This window comes from Anticarsia gemmatalis, chromosome 29, assembly GCF_050436995.1.
Source record: "Anticarsia gemmatalis isolate Benzon Research Colony breed Stoneville strain chromosome 29, ilAntGemm2 primary, whole genome shotgun sequence".
Lineage (NCBI taxonomy): Eukaryota > Metazoa > Arthropoda > Insecta > Lepidoptera > Erebidae > Anticarsia > Anticarsia gemmatalis.
In genome coordinates, this window is record NC_134773.1 from 4,418,299 (window position 1) to 4,437,862 (window position 19,564).

The 19,564-nt window shown below is 37.1% G+C and overlaps 1 protein-coding gene across 2 annotated transcripts in view; it reads right to left on the minus strand.

Annotated features, from left to right (window-relative positions):
* The window catches only part of Slik (Sterile20-like kinase), a 56,962-nt gene that overhangs the window by 32,462 nt on the left and 4,936 nt on the right, over positions 1 to 19,564 (minus strand). For both annotated transcript variants that reach the window (XM_076133250.1, XM_076133249.1), the window contains exons 2-4: positions 2,498 to 2,610; positions 1,921 to 2,046; positions 1,114 to 1,287 (exon numbers count right to left, since the gene is read on the minus strand). In XM_076133250.1, coding sequence (XP_075989365.1) covers positions 1,114 to 1,287; positions 1,921 to 2,046; positions 2,498 to 2,524 — 327 coding nt within the window. In that variant the 5' untranslated portion in view covers positions 2,525 to 2,610. The remainder of the gene's footprint in view (positions 1 to 1,113; positions 1,288 to 1,920; positions 2,047 to 2,497; positions 2,611 to 19,564) is intronic.

Here is a 19,564-nt window from a genome sequence, read left to right on the forward strand (position 1 = left end):
CGAGGTTGTTCTGTGGATGGGTGACGATCTTATATATATCGAGTTCCTCCGTGTTTCGGAAGGCACGTTAAATTGTGGGTCCTGGCTGTCATTTTCGAAGATCTTTGACAGTCGTTAATAGTAGTCAGAAGCTTGAAAGTCTGACTATCAGTCTTACCGAAGGGTATCGTGTTATAACCCAGGTAACTGTGTTGTAGAGGTCCGATTAGCAGTCGCTTCATATAAATTACGGATACATACATAAACACAATGGTAGTAAATGGCGTTACTATGCGTATGTATATTTAAATTGGAGGCGGTAGATGGCGCTGCTAGGCGTATGTGTAAGATTGTTTAAGTACTAATTTGGGCCTGTTAAATAAGTAGTATGTTATCTTACTATTTTGCTCTAAGAGAGTAGTTTTATGCATAAAATTGTTATCTTACCCATAACTTGTTATCTATAAAGTATGCCTCGTGCAGTTCGACGACGTTGGGGTGCCGCACCTCGGTATGTCGATCTCGACGGTGAAGTCGGCTACATCGTATATACTAACACAACATACTAATATGACGTCATGTACGATACCTTTATGTGTTTATATTGCATTTGGACTCGGTAGATGGCGTTACTATACGAATGTACCGTGTGTATATATCAATTGGGCCCGGTAGATGGCATTAGTACGCGTATGTATCTTGAGTGTTTTTCAATTGGACCCGGTATATGGCATTCATATGCGCATGTAACGTGTGCATATTTCTATTGGACCCGGTAGATGGCGTTAGTATGCGAGTGTATATTTCAATTGGACCCGGTAGATGGCGTTAGTATGAGAGTGTATATTTAAATTTGAGGCGGTAGATGGCACTACAGGGTGTATGTCAGATTGTTAAAGTACTATATTCGGCTGAGTAAGTGAGTAGTTATACATAGAACTAGCTTTTGTCCATCCCCTATTTTAGCCTCTTGGGGGTGGACAACGAGTTTAACAAAATCCTTTCTTAGCGGATGCCTAAGTCATAACATCTATCTGCATGCCAAATTTCAGCCTGTGCAGTGGTGTGGGCTGTGCGTGGATGGATCACTAGGTCAGTCACTCAGTCTTATATATTATTAAATAGATTACGTACCCATAATTTGTTATCTATAAAGTATGCCTCGTGCAGTTCGACGACGTTGGGGTGGCGCACCTCGGTGAGTATGTCGATCTCCACGGTGAAGTCGGCCAGGTCGTCCTCGTTGTCCAGCACGCACATCTTCGCCGCCGCCAGCTGGCCCGTCGTCTTGTGTTGGGCTTTGTATACCTGGGGAAGTAAGAAGTAGAGGAAATTATTGTAGCATTAGCTAAATGGTATTTAACTTGAGGGTGTATCCAAAAAGGTGGTGTATCTAATTAGGAGGTGTATTCCAATAAGGAATGTATCCGACTAGAAGGGTATCAAACAAGATGGTTTCTAACTAGGGGGTATCCAACTAGTAGGTATTAAACTAGATGGTATCCGAAAAGGAGGTATCTGACTAGGGGGTATTCAACTAGGGGGTTTCCAACTAGGGGGTATCCGACTAAGGGGTATGCAAGTAGGGGGTGTTCAACTTGGGTGTATCCGTCTAGAGGGTATCTAACCAAGGGGTATCAAATTAGAGGGTATCTAACTAGGGGATATACAACTAGGGGATATTCAACTAGGAAGTATGCAACTAGGGGATATCCGACGAGCGGGTATCCGACTAGGGGGTATCTGACTAGGTGGGTATCCAACTAGGGGGTGTTCAACTAGGGGGTATCCAACTAGGGGGTGTTCAACTAGGGGGTATCTAACTAGGGGGGTATCGAACTAAGGGATATCCGACAAGATCTGTGTTGCCTCGGATTCGAACCTGCAACCACTCGGCTATCACCGCACACCTATAGTATGTAGTATTAAAGTGTATATTACCTTGCCAAACGCGCCATCGCCGAGCTCGCCGACCATGTCCCAGTTGTCGGAGGGGTCCGAGTTGTCCCGGATGTTGTTGAACACTTTCTTCTTCTTCGCATCGTTGCCGCTGCCTAGGTGCAGCACCTGCAATGTAACGACATCATTGATTAATCCTACTAATATTATAAATGCGAAACTTTGTGAGTATGTATGTATGTATGTTTGTTAATCTTTCGCGCAAATACTACTGAATTGATTAAGATGAAATCTATACTAATATTATAAAGCTGAAGAGTTTGTTTGTTTGTTTGAACGCGCTAATCTCAGGAACTACTGGTCCGATTTGAAAAAGTCTTTCGCTGTTAGATAGCCTATTTATCGAGGAAGGCTATAGGCTATATATCATCACTCTACGACCAACAGGGTGGGATTCGAACCCACCACACGCGGCACTTGGGTTATTGCGGCGAGGTAACCACTTTAACAACTGCGCCAAACGTGCAGTTATACCTAACCACCTAAATGAATAAATGATTTGATTTTGATTTTGATCACTATCACTAACAAGCAATAGACTAAGGGAAGGAGAGCTTACCTTCTTAAGATTATTGAAGAACGACATGTTGTGTGGTGCGCGTCGCGACGCGCGCTCGCGTCTCAACCGTCCTTGCACATGGTGTCACGCTCCCACTGTTGCTATCACCATATCTGCAACAACACATTACATATACATAAGTCCATCTTTACATATATAATTCGTCTGTAAGAGTGTATGTCACTGAACTTCTCTTAAACGACTGGACCGATTTTGATGAAATTTTTTGTGTGTGTTCAAGGGGATCTGAGAATGGTTTAGATTCACAATTTTGTCCGCTGGACAATGTTTTTTTAATTAACTTTTAATTTATTAGAAAACACAACGTCTGTCGGGTCCGCTAGTGTCATATAAAAAAGACATTCAAACAGTCTAGCCCTATTTTATATTGTGGAACAACTCACACACCGTCACCTGATTCCAAACTAAACAAAGCTTGTATTATGGTAAAGAGATAACTGATAAACATACTTATATACTTTTAAAGAACAAATACTCGTGCTCATCACACAAAGATTTGTCCCGGGTGGGATTCGACAATTATACAGGTCTACTTGTACTGATTGGACGTGTTATTTACATAACATATACATAAGTCCATGTCATATAAAAAACACGTCCAATCAGTCTAGCTCTTTTATAGTAATCCAAACCCAAAGCTTGTACCATGACTACCAGATAACTGATAAACATACTTATATACTTTTAAATACAACCAGGCTCTGAACAAATACTCGTGATCATCACACATAGATTTGTCCCGGGTGAGATTCCTCAATTATTTGTGCGATCAACAAATCATTGTTACGGGTCTGGTTGTACTTTGTTTCCGTTGTTTGCACGTTTTTAAAAGTCCCCGCGACACAAGAGCAATTGTTAGTGCGGGAGGTGTCTTTCTAAAGAAAAAGACTTAAATAGGGGAGGCTTTTCGTGCACCACGCTGCCCAAGTCCGAATTACCCTCAATCAACCCATAAAATGTTTAACTAGCAACTAAATAATTACGAAACATTATTTAATATGGTTAACCACTTTAATACGAGTGGTTATAAACGTGTGCGTGATTCAATAGTAGCGTCATTGTTTAAGGACAAATATTGTATTTTTGTACACTTTCCGCATATAAACTTACTTATACATGCGCGAATAAAACCGCTGGTTTGCAAAAAGCATTTTGAAATATATTTATTTAAACTTCTTATACAAAGTTGTATAATAAAGGCGGACTTAATGCCAAAAGCATTTTCTGCCGGTCTATTTTGGGGTGATTCAGATGATGCTCATTTTGCATCATCTGAATCACCCCAAAATAGAGAGAATAATATAAAATGCAACATTCTTATAGCAGTATAGCAGTAACTACAATAAGCCATTGAGAGCTAGATGCCTATCTAATTTCTTGAATTCTGACAACCAGTCTTACCGAAGGGTATCGTGTTATAACCCAGGTAAATGGGCTATGGAGGTCCGATAGACAGTCTCTCCATGTAAAATTCTGGTATTCAGCTGCATCCGGTGAGACTGGAAGCCGATTCCAACATAGTTTGGAAGAAAGGCTAGGCTTTTTTCAGCATTTGCCCAGCACCGGACGTTTGACACTTTTTGATAGTTTTTCACTTTTGACAAATGCCAGTTCTATCACATTAGTTCTATGGTAACGGGCTATGACTCCTTGAACACAATGAAAACACACATTTTCTTATAAAATTAAAGTATGTTTAGTACAAAACCGCTCAAAAACCGCAGCGTTTATCACCTCCTATGTATAACAAGTTGTACTATAGCTCGTCTTATCAGCTTTCAAGGTCAGCGCGACGCGTTTCACATTATTAATACGTACGAGCATTCGTGAGGATACTGTGGTGAAATGTGCTAATAGAATCAAGGCTTAAATTACAAAATATTGGCAAAACTGTTTTCATCGTATGGTTAGTAGTCAACATAGTGTCAAAGTTGTTCAAGCCAGGCCTTTGACGTGGCTTAACAACTTATCTGTATAGACAACAGCTAGGATTAGGACGGAGACGTTCAGCTCAAATACCACTATACCGGTCACCCATCTATGAAATGACCGCGCTAATGGTTGCTTAATTCACAGATCGTTTACCGACCTGTAAGCGCAACTGGTTATGCGCGATTTATAAAATGATACTTGTCAATTAGTGTATGTCACTTTGAAGTACATTGCTGCTTTAATGTATTGTTATTTTTAATCACATTTTAAAATATATACTGCGATTGAATGAAAAAATAATCTTTCCTTTACCACCCTCTAGGATCATTTGAATCTATAATATAATATAATTAACCCTAAAATCATTAGTGAACGGTTTCTGAGGTACATTTACCGGTAGTTTATTTATTCTAACTGTCATGTTTATGTCAGCTAAAACGCTATTGAATAGATAAACTACCGCTAAATGTACCTCAGAAACCGGGTATAAAATTTGACGCCGAAACGCACCCCATGGACAGTAATGTCCAGGAAACACAAATTGTAGCAACTCCCAACTTACTCATTATTCGTTATCAGTTCTTATCACACGGAAGCATGTGGGAGGCGATACGGTGTAATATTGTATTTATAATTGTTTCACGCTGATAAAAATGTTATTTATATTTTATTATATATTACTAGATGACCCGCGCAACTTCGCTTGCGTCACCTAAGAGAATGGGTCAAAATTTTCCCCGTTTTTGTAACATTTTTCGTTGCTACTCCGCTCCTAATGACCGTAGCGTAATGTTATATAGCCTATAGCCTTCCTCGATAAATGGGCTATCTAACACTGAAATAATTTTTCAAATCGGACCAGTAGTTCCTGAGATTAGCGCGTTCAAACAAACAAACAAACAAACAAACTCTTCAGCTTTATAATATTAGTATAGATTATGAGTAACGATATGTAAAAGTAATAAGTACATAATAGGTACTTAACTACTTACATATCCATAACTCATTTTCATTTAGGTCTATATTTAATAAAACTATTGCGTGGCATTGAACACAACCCTACAGTACTACGATGTCTTAGCCTTTGTGTACCGGATCGGTATGTGTGCAGGCGGCGACGTCCGCCACTCCTAGCTGTACCGAACGCCAGGACTAATCTGCTGGCTAAGACCCCGCTCATCAGGTCTATTAAATTAATTAATATGGTTAGCATGAATGTTGACATATTTTGCTGTCACATGAGTGAGTTGACAAAAATTATTATATACACATTGTCATATTTTAGTCCCTAGTTAGTATGTAAGTAGTATTATAAGTTGAATGTATATTTGTATTTTTGCTTTTGTGTTCATTATTTTATATTTTATTTTTTTGTTTTTAGTAAGATTAAGTAAGATGTAGCGCACTATCGAATTGGGTTTACCTGTAATGATAGTTGTAAGTTGTAAATAAATAAATAAATAAATAAATAAATAAATAAACTCAAAGGTGACTGACTGACATAGTGATCTATCAACACACAGCCCAAACCACTGGACGGATCGAGCTGAAATTTGTCATGCAGGTAGATGTTATGACGTAGACATCCGCTAAGAAAGGATTTTCATCAATTCGACCCTCAACGGAATAAAATTAGGGATGAAAGTTTGTATGAAAATTCTGTCCTAAGTCACAAACCACGCTACGAAGTGGCGGGCAAAAGCTAGTCGTATATATGTTACTGTAAAAGCCCGAACGGTGGTAAATCCTAAGATTTTCCGGTATAACCTAAGATTTACCAACTCGCAATGGTAAAAGTCCGAATAATTCTTTTATTTCGAACTTTTACCTATATTCACTTGATGATATTGAGATGTCGCTAACCTAACCTACCCATGTCGCTATGCCCAAAACTCCTTCTTTATAACTATGTCACAGTATATAATTATACCCTGAAATAGTTATAAACATAGTTATGAAGGAGGATTTTTTTATATATCGTAAAATAGTTTTTAAATTCTGGCTTGTTCGGACTTTTACCACTGAGAGTTGGTAAATCTTAGGTTTTACCGGAAAATCTTAGGATTTACCACAGTTCGGGCTTTTACAGTAACATATATAATAGGTAGATTATGACACATTTGAAGAGTCATCGGTCAGTTATGTCTGGTTTTAAAGTGTCAATTCAAGTATTATTAACATACCACGCTGTTGGTACAATATTAAGTAGTAAACTGCAGGTTTTCACATTTTCAAAACATTCGATAAACGATAGTTGCCAGAATAATCTTTCTAAACGCGAAAATCTTACGCGTACTAGCTGGCCAATGCACTAATTTTGATGAAATTAAGCAATTTAATAATAATTCATTATCAGTCTATCCTTTCTTCCAACTATGTTGGATTCGGCTTCCAGTCTCACCGGATGCAGCTGAATACCAGTATTTTACATAGAGCGACTGTCTGTCTGTCCTCGACAACACAGTTACCTGGGTTATAACACAATACCCTTCAGTAAGACTGGTTGTCAGACTTTCAAGCTTCTGACTATTGCCTGGACCGACAATTCAACGTGCCTTCCGAAGCATTTTTATTCAGTCTAAAATAAATATACTCTATATACTAGAGAATGACAATAAAGTATGATACAGTGTAATGCGTTGATTGAGACACTCACGTGAGCGCAGTTGCGAGTGTCTGTTGAGTAGCGTGTGGTGTAAACGATAAGATTTAATACTGTTTGACATTTTATCAGCATAGATATCTAAATCTGTATTAATTATGTCTATTCTGCATTTGAGGTCAAACAAATGATCTAATTTTGCAGAAAAATATAGGTTTAATTGAGATTTAACAAGTAGTTTCTGAGATATTCTTTAAAAATGCTTTATATACAACTATAATCGATCTATGACAGGTAATTTTTTATCCACTAATGTCATAGGAATTAATTTTTATTTTGAAATTAGTCCGGTCAAATTAGACCAAAAAATCAGTAAACCCACGACAAATTCAGGGGAAGCTGAAAATTCTTAAAATTGTTTAAATTATAATTATAAACATTGTCTTAAAAGTCCCAACCGATCCCATGTAAGGAAAAAATTTTAGCGGGGTAATAAGGTCCAAAAAATGAGTTTTTCGTGATTTTCTTGAAAACGGTAAGTTTTATCGCAAAATTACCCCAGACATAATTTGTAGATCAGGGAATTTCCTATAAAAAAGGTATCAATAATTTTTTCCCTAAAAGCCACCGCTTCTGAGATATAACGATGCAAAAAATTGCGAGCGTCATAATACACTCATACACTACTTCAACTTGCTTTAGCAATTATAATATTAAAAGAAGTTGAAATCGATGACATCATGGATGCTGATTTAATAATTAATATCGAAAATATAGTAGATAAAATTTTTTCATACAATGATATTGAAAATGATGAAATATCTGGAGTTTTACTTAATAAACTGAATCAAAAACTTAAGGATTATGAGGAACGAGGACCAACAGCGAAACTTTGGATTCAATATTTTTATATGGTTTCAATTCTTAAAGAGTTTTTAAGAGCTGAACGTATGGGGGATTGGAAAGCTCATTTAAACTGCGTCAAAGAAATGCTTCCTTACTTTCACGCGTCTGGACATTTTCCGTATGCTAAGTCTGCACACCTATACTTGCAGGATATGCTACAATTAGAGAATTTCATAGATCCTGAAGTCTATAAAAAATTTTTAGAAGGATTCTTCACTGTGAGACGTTCAGACAAATTAAGCTGTGGCACTTCAACGGACATGGTAATTGAGCAGTCTATGATGAAAGCTATGAAGACAGATGGAGGTATTGCTCGAGGAAGAAGCACAAAACAGAGTGTCATAAGTAAATGGGTTTATAGTATGCATGCAATGAATACAGTTTGTGAAAAATTAGAAGATCTGGCTAATGTTAGGATGGATACGACCGAGCAGCATGTTGATGCAAGTGATTCACGAGTAAAAAAAGATGCTAAAGACTTACGAAAACTTTTGGAATGGTTCTCAATACATAATCCTTTTCCAGAGGTTTTGCATCGTTATATCTCAGAAGCGGTGGCTTTTAGGGAAAAAAATATTGATACCTTTTTTTATAGGAAATTCCCTGATCTACAAATTATGTCTGGGGTAATTTTGCGATAAAACTTACCGTTTTCAAGAAAATCGCGAAAAACTCATTTTTTGGACCTTATTACCCCGCTAAAATTTTTTCCTTACATGGGATCGGTTGGGACTTTTAAGACAATGTTTATAATTATAATTTAAACAATTTTAAGAATTTTCAGCTTCCCCTGAATTTGTCGTGGGTCAAATGTCTAAATTGACCGGAGTAAATTGATTAATTCTGAGTATCTAATTTGCGCCTGCACAATAAATAACCTACCTACGTCAGAAACGTCGGGTAAACAAATAAGGTATCATAACTTTTAATTTTCAATCGTGTTTAAAACCCGTTGCATTATTATAATATTAGGTCGGGGAAAAAGTCTTATCGCATTATAGTATGTATGAACTTGTAATAAAAACTTTTCTCTACACAAAAAAACTCGATATTTGGGTACCTCACGAGCTCACTGAAAGAAACCTAATGAACCGTGTACTCATTTGTGATTCTTGAAGCCAAAGAGATTTTATTACAAGTTCATACATACTATAATGCTAAAAGACTTTTTCTCGACCTAATATTATGTGTACAAGTCGCGAGAGTTTAAAAACCTTAAGTGACTTATGTTTAGAAACTCTGTTATCTCATAACTTGTACCGCACATCAAACTGAGAGTATGACATCACCAATGATTGTAGTACGTCACCTATATTTGTGTCCGCCGCGTCTGCCAGACCTCATCATTCACTGCAACTTGACTCAGATCTGATACGTCACTAACTCTTATAGAAGAATGTGTCTGGAACATTAAGTTAACTTTGTACGGGTTTCATCCCCTTTTACCTACGTAATAATTGTTTAGTTACATGACTTTGAAATCACGAAATTACGCAGCGACCACTAGGGGCATCGTTTTAGATTATTAAGCCAAAATGGTCCACTATTAAATGATTTCGGGTGGGATTGCAATCTTTGATCCTTGTAGAAAGCGAAGTGACCATACAATGACAAATAATTCTTGCTTTTAATAAGTTATAATAAGGTCCCCGTGGCCGATATTCGGCTACGGCTGCCAGCTGCATAAAATCCAGCCTACTGTGACAATCATGTTTATAATACACAGGTATACTCTCAATTACATCTCATAGTCCGGTGGGACGGATAACCGGCACGACTAGTGAGAGGTCAGGCGCAGGACCGACGGCTTTACGTGCTCTCCGAGGCACGGAAGGTCTTCTACCTCAACTCCCTACCTCCAGTCAATCATTAAGAAATTCAAACCGTCACTAAAGTAATATAAATCTGTACGCAACTTGATCAAACGAATGATATTCTCAATCTGTCGTTACAATATCGCGTATGAGCTAATGTTTGCCAACTGGTGACGTCATAGAGTGAATCAATCGACTACTACTGACATTATTAAAATACACTCTTATAAAACCGTTTATTAAGAAATGTCTTTAATTTTACGTTTTCTTCGAAGTAGGGAAAATAATAATATAGTTTTTTTTATTTGCGAAAACTGCTGCCTTTTATACTTGGTTAAGGACAACGACTGTTCCATTTGATTCAGAAAATCTTTCCAGAGTTATAATATATCAACTGGATTATATTTACCTTAATCTGTCGAGCCCTTAAAGCGTTATTTTACATGGAGTATGAAGCTACAGTGTTACTCGGAGAATAATGGTTAAAAAAAAGCCTATAAAGATCTTAACTGGAATTGACTGGGTTAACGAAAAAATATTAATAATAATAATATTTATTTATTCAAACTTATACCCGTAAAAGATTTATCCAAAATGCTCACGCTCAATTTTTTTTGTAAATAATGTTGAAGTTGTATTTATTGCAAACTAAATCATTTTATTAGGCACTCATTTGATACCAATGAAAATAAGACACTGTGAAGTCACTGTCATATTTCTATAGGTACTGTGTTTTTGACGTTTGATAAAGGAGTAGCTGATTTGACTGATAGTCAACTACGGTATTTTATTTATGACCATTTCATATACAAAATGGCCGTAGGTTCAAGAGAAATCTATCAATGAAGACGATCATAAACTTCAAAGTTGTGAATTACCACACCTTAAGTATTAAACAGTTAAAATCATTGTAAACATATAAAAATATCTATCAACTGAGATCACTGACCACCTGCGGTGTTACTTATATATGTCCTTTTAAAATATAACCACGGAAATAACGATAGAGTTATGTGGAATTAATTACATAAGTCATAGCGGATTATATGATCAATAATGGGTTAAAAAAATGTCTGTAATACATAGATTTATCTATTTACTAACTGTCGTCCGTGTGGTTTGTAACTTAGGACAGAATTTTCATACAAACTTTCATCCCCAATTTTATCTTCTGGGGGTAGAATTGACCAAAATCCTTTTTTAGCGGATGTTTACATCATAACATCTACCTGCATGCTAAATTTCGGCTCGATCCGTCCAGTGGTTTGTACTGTGCGTTGATAGATCACTATATCAGTCAGTCAGTCACCTTGGAGTTATCTATACTAATATTATAAAGCTGAAGAGTTTGTTTGTTTGTTTGTTTGAACGCGCTAATCTCAGGAACTACTGGTCCGATTTGAAAAATTCTTTCAGTGTTGGATAGTCCATTTATCGAGGAAGGCTTTAGGCTATATATCATCACGCTACGACCAATAGGAGCAGAGTACCAGTGAAAAATGTTACAAAAACGGGGAAAATTTATGTGACGCAAGCGAAGTTGCGCGGGTCAGCTAGTACGATATATTAATATAGTTAGTATCCAGTCTTACAGAAGGGTATCGTGTTATAACCCAGGTAACTGGGTTGTGGAGATCAGATAGGCAGTCGCTGCATGTAAAACACTGGTACTCAGCTGCATCCGGTGAGACTGGAAGCCGATTCCAACGTAGTTTGGAACAAAGGCTAAGCTAATATATATTTATCCTATGGTTAGTGGTCAACCTAGTACAAAAGCCAGTATCCTAAACTATTCTAACCTACATTTTTACACCCATATTCATCTCAAATACACCCACCGGCATCGAACTGCCGTCCCACTTGTTTCAAACGGTATCGTTATTCTAATGTAAACCACTGATATGTTAATTTTATTATAACGACGTTGGTCGTTTAAAGTAGAGAATTCTGACTCATCTTTGGTAAAATGTAACACAGTTTTGATTGGCATCGATATATATTTTATTTAATTTTCACTTCATATTATAAAACATAGTTGTCTGCCGCGTCTGTCTGTATGTTTGCTACTAAAACTCAACATCTACTGAATGGATTTTCATTAAAATAACCCATTAGATACTATCCCACTGCTGGGAAAAGTCCTTTCCCAGAGTGAAGGAAGGGTTAGGCATTGAGTCCACAACGCAGATTTTCCAAAACGTAAAAAAATATAATAAACTAGCGGACTCGCCCAACTTCGCTTGCGTCACATAAGAGAGAATGGGTCAAAATTTCCCCCGTTTTTTGTAACATTTTTTACTGGTACTCTGCTCCTATTGGTCGTACGTCGTGATGATATATAGCCTATAGCCTTTCTCGATAAATGGGCTATCTAACACTGCAATAATTTTTCAATCCGCACCAACAGTTCCTAAGATTAGCGCGTTCAATCAAACAAAGTCTTCAGCTTTATAATATTAGTATAGTAAGTATAGTATAGATGAAGTTTACGAAATGAAAGACAATTTTAATATAAATTAGATCAATTGCGGGCTCGGTTAAGTAACGATATTTTACCCTTCATAGAGCTAAAGGCGAGATATCTAACGTGTTCTAACGGTATACAACAATTAGCAATTTAAACATATTTCTTAGTATTTACCTAGCTTGATTAAACACTTGAATATTTATGTAAAACTGTTACTAGTGTTAACTGATGAAAGGGCTAATAAAATACGATTGTTACATACATAGGAGGTGATGCTTTATATAAGGGGCTGATCCAGGATATTTAAGAGAGGCTGGTGTTTCAGAAGGCGGCTCAAACGTGGGTGATGGAACATTGGCAGAGGTTTTGAGGTATACATTGTGGGCTTTTGAGTGTTTGAGGGAGGGCAGATGTGTTTGGAAGGAGGTTTAAACTAATAATACTCTCACCACAGTACCATGTAAGAGGGTTGGAAATCCGACGCATTTTGCTGTTTAAGCACCCGTGCTTTAGAGAGCACGCAAAGCGGTCATTCCTGCTCTTAACCCGTTCCTGATTGATCTACCGTCACAGCGCACTATGAGAGTGATGTTATAGAGAGTGTATGTGTGTATTCTACGCACAAAACACTGTAAACAAATCATATCACAGTTGTGTGGTCAATAAGAGTCATCAAATAATAGATATTAATAAACTAGTCCCAAAAATTAAGGGATATAAAAAAAGAATCCAAATTTTTGGGTGATTTTCAACAAGCTGTAACTCCGAGGAAAATGGTCGTACAGAAAAAATAAAAAAAGCAAATTGTAGCTCCAAGTGTCTAGTTTTTAGATATGACCATGAAAATTTTTTGTCATGGCCAGGTCTGGAGAAATCCTACGAAAACTACCAAAAAAATTTTTTTTCCAAATTTTTTCCCTCCTAAAAAAAGGTCCACGGGCTTCAAAAAATTTTTCTTGATTCTTTCGTTCTAAAGTTCTTTTAGAAAATTTAATCTTCTTTAATTTGCCATATTCAAAAAGCCTGTACGACGATTTGCCACGGAGTTATCGTCAATCAAAGCAAAAAAGTTATTTTTGACTTTGATCCATACTAATATTATAAATGCGAAAGTAACTCTGTCTGTCTGTCTGTCTGTCTGTCTGTCTGTCTGTCTGTCTGTCTGTCTGTCTGTCTGTCTGTCTGTCTGTCTGTCTGTCTGTCTGCTACTCAATCACGTCTAAACTACTGAACCAATTTGCATGAAATTTGGTATGGAGATACTTTGATACCCGAGAAAGGACATAGGCTACTTTTTACCCCGGGAAAATGACGCATTTCCCGGGAAAATTCAGAAAATTCAACGAAGTCGCGAAAAATCAATATTATAATGACATTGAATTAACAAAATTCCGTTGTCATGGCAACTGTTTTAATGGCGGATATGCCTTAGCGCGAATTCGTTATAAGAGATATAAATAATTTTGAGAATATTTTTCGTGAAAAAAAAGCATATTTTATATCATCACGCTACGACCAATAGGAGCAGAGTAACAGTAAAAAGTGTTACAAAAACATGGAAAATTCTGACCCATTCTCTCTTATGTGACGCAAGCGAAGTTGCGCGGGTCAGCTAGTATTCAATAACTCCGGAAATAATGATTGTACAGGAAATCAAAGGAGGGTTTTGAAAACTGCACAATATTCCCTATAAGAAAATGTAAACATCTTTAAAGAAAAAAATTTCTTTTGAATTGAAACCTCGGACTGAAAAAAAGACAAAAATTCGCGAAATTAAGGATATTTGGATAACTTGGTATAACTTTGGATAAAATGGATGAACGAAGGATATCGTCGGTAATTTTTCAACCTCAAAGTGTCCCCTAAAATCCTTCAAAAATTCAAAGCGCTGCGATTTTTTTTTCATTGTGCCCCTAAGCTTCAAATTCTTTGTTGTTGCAAAAATCACTATTGTGAGCAATTTTGTGATTTTTATTCATTTTTTTAATTAAAAAATTTTTTCCTCTCTAAAATCTTTATTTTTTCGATTAAAAAGCAAATCGCGTGCCTATGCTCACTCCACGACATCGTCGAGCCCGATTGGCTTATGTGCATGACCATCACGATTGGGGTCGTAGACAGTGGACCAGCGTCTTATGGACTGACGAATCTCGATTTTGACTTCATGGCAGCGATAGACGATCTCTCGTTTTGCAATTTGCTTTTTAATCGAAAAAATAAAGATTTTAGAGAGAAAAAAAAAAATTATTACAAAAATGAATAAAAACCACAAAATTGCTCACAATGGTGATTTTTGCAACAACAAAGAATTTGAAGCTTCGGGGCACAATGAAATAAAAATCGCAGCGCTTTGAATTTTTGAAGGATTTTAGGGGACACTTTGAGGTTGAAAAATTACCGACGATATCCTTCGTTCATCCATTTTATCCAAAGTTATACCAAGTTATCCAAATATCCTTAATTTCGCGAATTTTTGTCTTTTTTTCAGTCCGAGGTTTCAATTCAAAAAAATTTTTTTTCTTCAAAGATGTTTACATTTTCTTATAGGGAATATTGTGCAGTTTTCAAAACCCTCCTTTGATTTCCTGTACAATTATTATTTCCGGAGTTATTGAATATCAAAGTCAAAAATAACTTTTTTGCTTTGATTGACGATAACTTCGTGGCAAATCGTCGTACAGGCTTTTTGAATACGGCAAATTAAAGAAGATTAAATTTTCTAAAAGAACTTTAGAACGAAAGAATGAAAAAAAATTTTTTGAAGCCCGTGGACCTTTTTTTAGGAGGGAAAAAATTTGGAAAAAAATTTTTTTGGTAGTTTTCGTAGGATTTCTCCAGACCTGGCCATGACAAAAAATTTTCATGGTCATATCTAAAAACTAGACACTTGGAGCTACAATTTGCTTTTTTTATTTTTTCTGTACGACCATTTTCCTCGGAGTTACAGCTTGTTGAAAATCACCCAAAAATTTGGATTCTTTTTTTATATCCCTTAATTTTTGGGACTAGTGTAATATCTATTACAAAGAATCCAGCCTAACTGGGTCACACAAGGTAATCCCTTCGACTTAAGTTGTACTAGGGGTCCTTTAGACCCCAAACACAGTCCAAACGGCAAACAATCTAATATAATATGATAGCTCACGTCCACAGTGACACGCTTTCGTACATTCTTTACTTTCTTAAGCTTCAGACAACCGACTTTTACTGCAAACATGAGCTTTTAGAAAACGTAGTATTTTAAATTATAATATTAGGATTGAAAAGTTTTTGATAAATAAATGATGACTAACAAAATTTACGCGATAGAAATGTCTGTCTGTCTGTTATTCAGTAGTGCTAAACTAGTGATGCAACTTCGATAAAAAATAGCATTCCTATAATCTTGAAGAAGGATCAAAGGTTGTACATGAAATTTCACTACCAAATGCAATAGGTCTGATTTCCAATTTGGATAAAATTAATAAATTAGTTGTTTCGTGTTAGGTTGTACTTTGCGTCCGTTGTTATGATTGTAAAAGTCCCCGCGACACGAAAGCGGGAGTTGTATTTTTAAAAAAAAATTACACATAACTCAAAAAAAAGTATAAACACAACAAACAGTTACAAAACAAAAAATCTACCAAAAAAAAGCCGTATTAATAGCGTAAACATCGCAAAAACACCGAATCGCACAGCTATCGGGCGCGCAGTTTCGTACATAGCGACACACATACAGTCTGACACGCTTTCGTTTGCATTCCGACGACCGCCGGCTTCATTGATCTCTTGTCATTCATATTATGTAATACACCTGCACAATGGGATTTATAACTTCACGTAAATATTCGTATTAAAATTGTTTTTATGAATGAAAAGGCAATACTATCTTGTAATCTAATATATAAAATTCTCGCGTCACAGTTTTCGTTGCCATACTCCTCCGAAACGGCTTGACCGATTCTCATGATATTTTGTGAGCATATTTAGTAGGTCTGAGAATCGGCCAACATCCATTTTTCATACCCCTAAGTGACACTTTTTTTTATATGGCAGAACAACGTCTGTCGGGTCAGCTAGTCAATGTATATTTTTGAAGACAACTCCCGCATTAAGATTTGAACTCGTGTCGCGGACACTTTTACAAACATACAAACAACGGACACGAAGTACAACCAGACCCGAAAAAACCGGGATCCGTGGCGCATTGGATGAAGGTCGCCGTTAACATTGTGTCGGGAGTTCGTGGGTTCGATTCGCAAATATTTGTGCGATCCACAAATAACTGTTTAGAGTCTGGTTGTACTTTGTGTCCGTTGTTTGTATGTTTATAAAAGTCCCCGCGACACAAGATCAATTCTTAATGCGGGAGTTGTCTTAGAAAAAATAGTTTTTATTAATATTTTTCCCTACTCCCATACTACAATCTTAAACTCTTCAGAAAGGCACAAAGGTGGTAACAGCTAGTTTAATCAATAACATCGTCTTACTTTTACTTTCAAACACGCGAGTTCAACACGCTCCCAATTGTCACGCTATTACGTATTTCCTCAATTATATTGGACTTTATCATGATTTTTAACTACTAAGGGGTCCACAACTCGCACTTGGCCAGCGTGGTGGTCTCAAGGCCTAACCCCTCCCTCATTCCGGGAGGAGACCCTTTCCAAGCAGTGGGACATTAATGGGTTAAAATTTATTTATTACTAGAGGTCGCTCGCGTCTTCGTCCGCGTGGAAACCCTTCCCGTGTAAATCCCGATCTCTCAGGAACTCCGAGATAAAAATGTATGTGTAGCCTATGTTTTATTCTGGGTCTTCAGCTACCTATATACAAAATTTTATCGTAATCGATTCAGAAGTATTTGCGTGAAAAAGTAACAAACATCCATACAAACTCACAAACTTTCGCATTTATAATATTAGTAGGATTCACATATTACTTCGAAAAGTCATTGGTGTGTTGCCTCGGGATCCCTCAAACACTTGCGTGGGAGATGCAAGTAACTAGTAAAACTATATACCCACAAAACAGCTGTATTATCAAACAGTTACGTACAAGCAGATAACATAAAAACTATCGTTATCTCCATGCCTGTTGTTAGATAACTTATCAGTGGAATGTAATCTGTATAGACTGACATAGACGTGAGTTTTCTGTACCATTAAAGATTTGATGTAATAAAAATGAGCAAGGCTTACTGGTCGATAGAGGCGCCCATAGCCAGTTGCGCTCACCGGTCGGTCAGAAAACGATCTGTAGGTTAAGCAACCTTGGCGCGGTCATTCCATGGATGGGTGACCGCAGTGGTATATGAACTGGGCGTCTCCGTGCTTCGGAGGGCACGTAAAAGTCGGTCCCATTGTTGTCAATTAAGATAGCAGTCGTTAAGTCACGTCAGAGGCCTTCGGGCTTGAACAACTTTGACACTAGGTTGACCACTTACCACACGAGAAGAAGACTTCTTTGAACATTATACTTGACATTAAAACATATAGTAGTATATTCACTACACGTATATCAATTAATCATACGAGTGGATATGAAGGCAGACGGACGGACATTACATAGTTGGTGGGATGTCACTGTGTCATAGATTACATCCCGAGGATGCTAGGTCTCGTTCACAGTGGACACAAAAATGACTGCATAAAGCACCGGTCATACTGCGAGCGTTCGGGCTTGAACAACTTTGCCACTAGGTTGACCACTAACCATACGATAAGAAGAAGCGGTTAGAGTTCGGCATTAATTTTAATATATACGGCGGTCAAACGGTCTAAAGGTATACCCAGGCAAAACGGATAACGCCAAGGCGATCTTTTTCGGCGACAATATTTTTACAATAATAGAAAATTGCTTATTTTTCAAACTAAATTTAGAGAGTGGTTCCTTTACTGTTAAAAAGGAATTTTCCTACTCGTATTCCCAGTTGTCACCCCGGGGACAGTGTCAGAGGCGACAACTGGGAATATATCTTTAAAAACTGCTTTATACGGAAGAATATATTCTTCATCGTGCATGAAAAGTAAAATTAACAGTCCCACAAAATCACAGGCCTTAAATCTACTACGCTAGGTAAGTGCTGGTTGGGAACTTCACATTCCTTCAAGAACTGGTTTAAGGAATTTTCAGGCATACGAGGTTACATCACGATGTTTTCCTTCACTGCTGAATAAGCGATTTAGGTTCAATTCTCTCTCTCTCTCTCTTCTAACTCATACAAAATTCCAAAAAAAAATTAGTAGATGTAGGTATTTCTTAGCCTAGCTTTTTAATCCAGGATTTGCCTGAACTCTTACAATATAAAGCCTTAAACCAAGCCACATATTTAAAGATATGCAAACGAAATCAGTTTCGCTATCTGCGCCGCGAAGGTCGAGTGTGGGCCTTACAGTTTACGACAAAATCTTGCATATGATTAACATTATTAACATTCCTATAGCGACGTTATACGAGATGATATCTCAGTAGTATTGTGATTTGATACAGGTGTTTATTCCGCGCGAAATATACTTAAGTACATACATACATAATATTAGTTCGGGGAAAAAGTCTTTTCGCATTATAGTATGTATGAACTTGTAATAAAATCTTTTCTGTTCACAAAAAAGCTCGATATTTGGGTACCTCACGAGCTCACTGAAAGAAACCTTATGAACCTTGTACTCATTTGTGATTCTTGAAGCCAGAGATTTTATTACAAGTTCATACATACTTTAATGCGAAAAGACTTTTTCCCCGACCTAATATATTGATTTTTCAATACAGGCAGGCAGAGACCAAAGAACGCCACTTGGTACGATCCTTACAAACTTCCCTTGCTATCACATACATACATGTTGTCATACAGGACCGTTGGTTACGAGTAGCACCTGACCTTTTTACAAGACATCACAGATATGTATGTCGTTCTCCCGGCGTAATTAATTAATGAGTTAATTAAATATCCTACTAATATTATAAACACGTTTTTGAGGATGGACTTTACGACGCAAGCACTATTGAATGATATCTTTAAATCGACAGATAGTCCAAAACCTGGACTAACACATAGGGTACATTTTACCCCCAGAAGTCTTGCTACACGGCCAAAATCGAAGGGCAAAGCTAGTATAAACGCAAGAGAGATAGTTCATAACCTGGACTAACAAATAGGGTACTTTTTACCCCCAGAAACCTTGCTACACGGCCAAAATCGAAGGGCAAAGCTAGTATAAACGCAAGAGAGATAGTTCATAACCTGGACTAACAAATAGGGTACTTTTTACCCCCAGGAAACCTTGCTACACGTACAAAATCGAAGGGCAAAGCTAGTATAAACGCAAGAGAGATAGTTCATAACC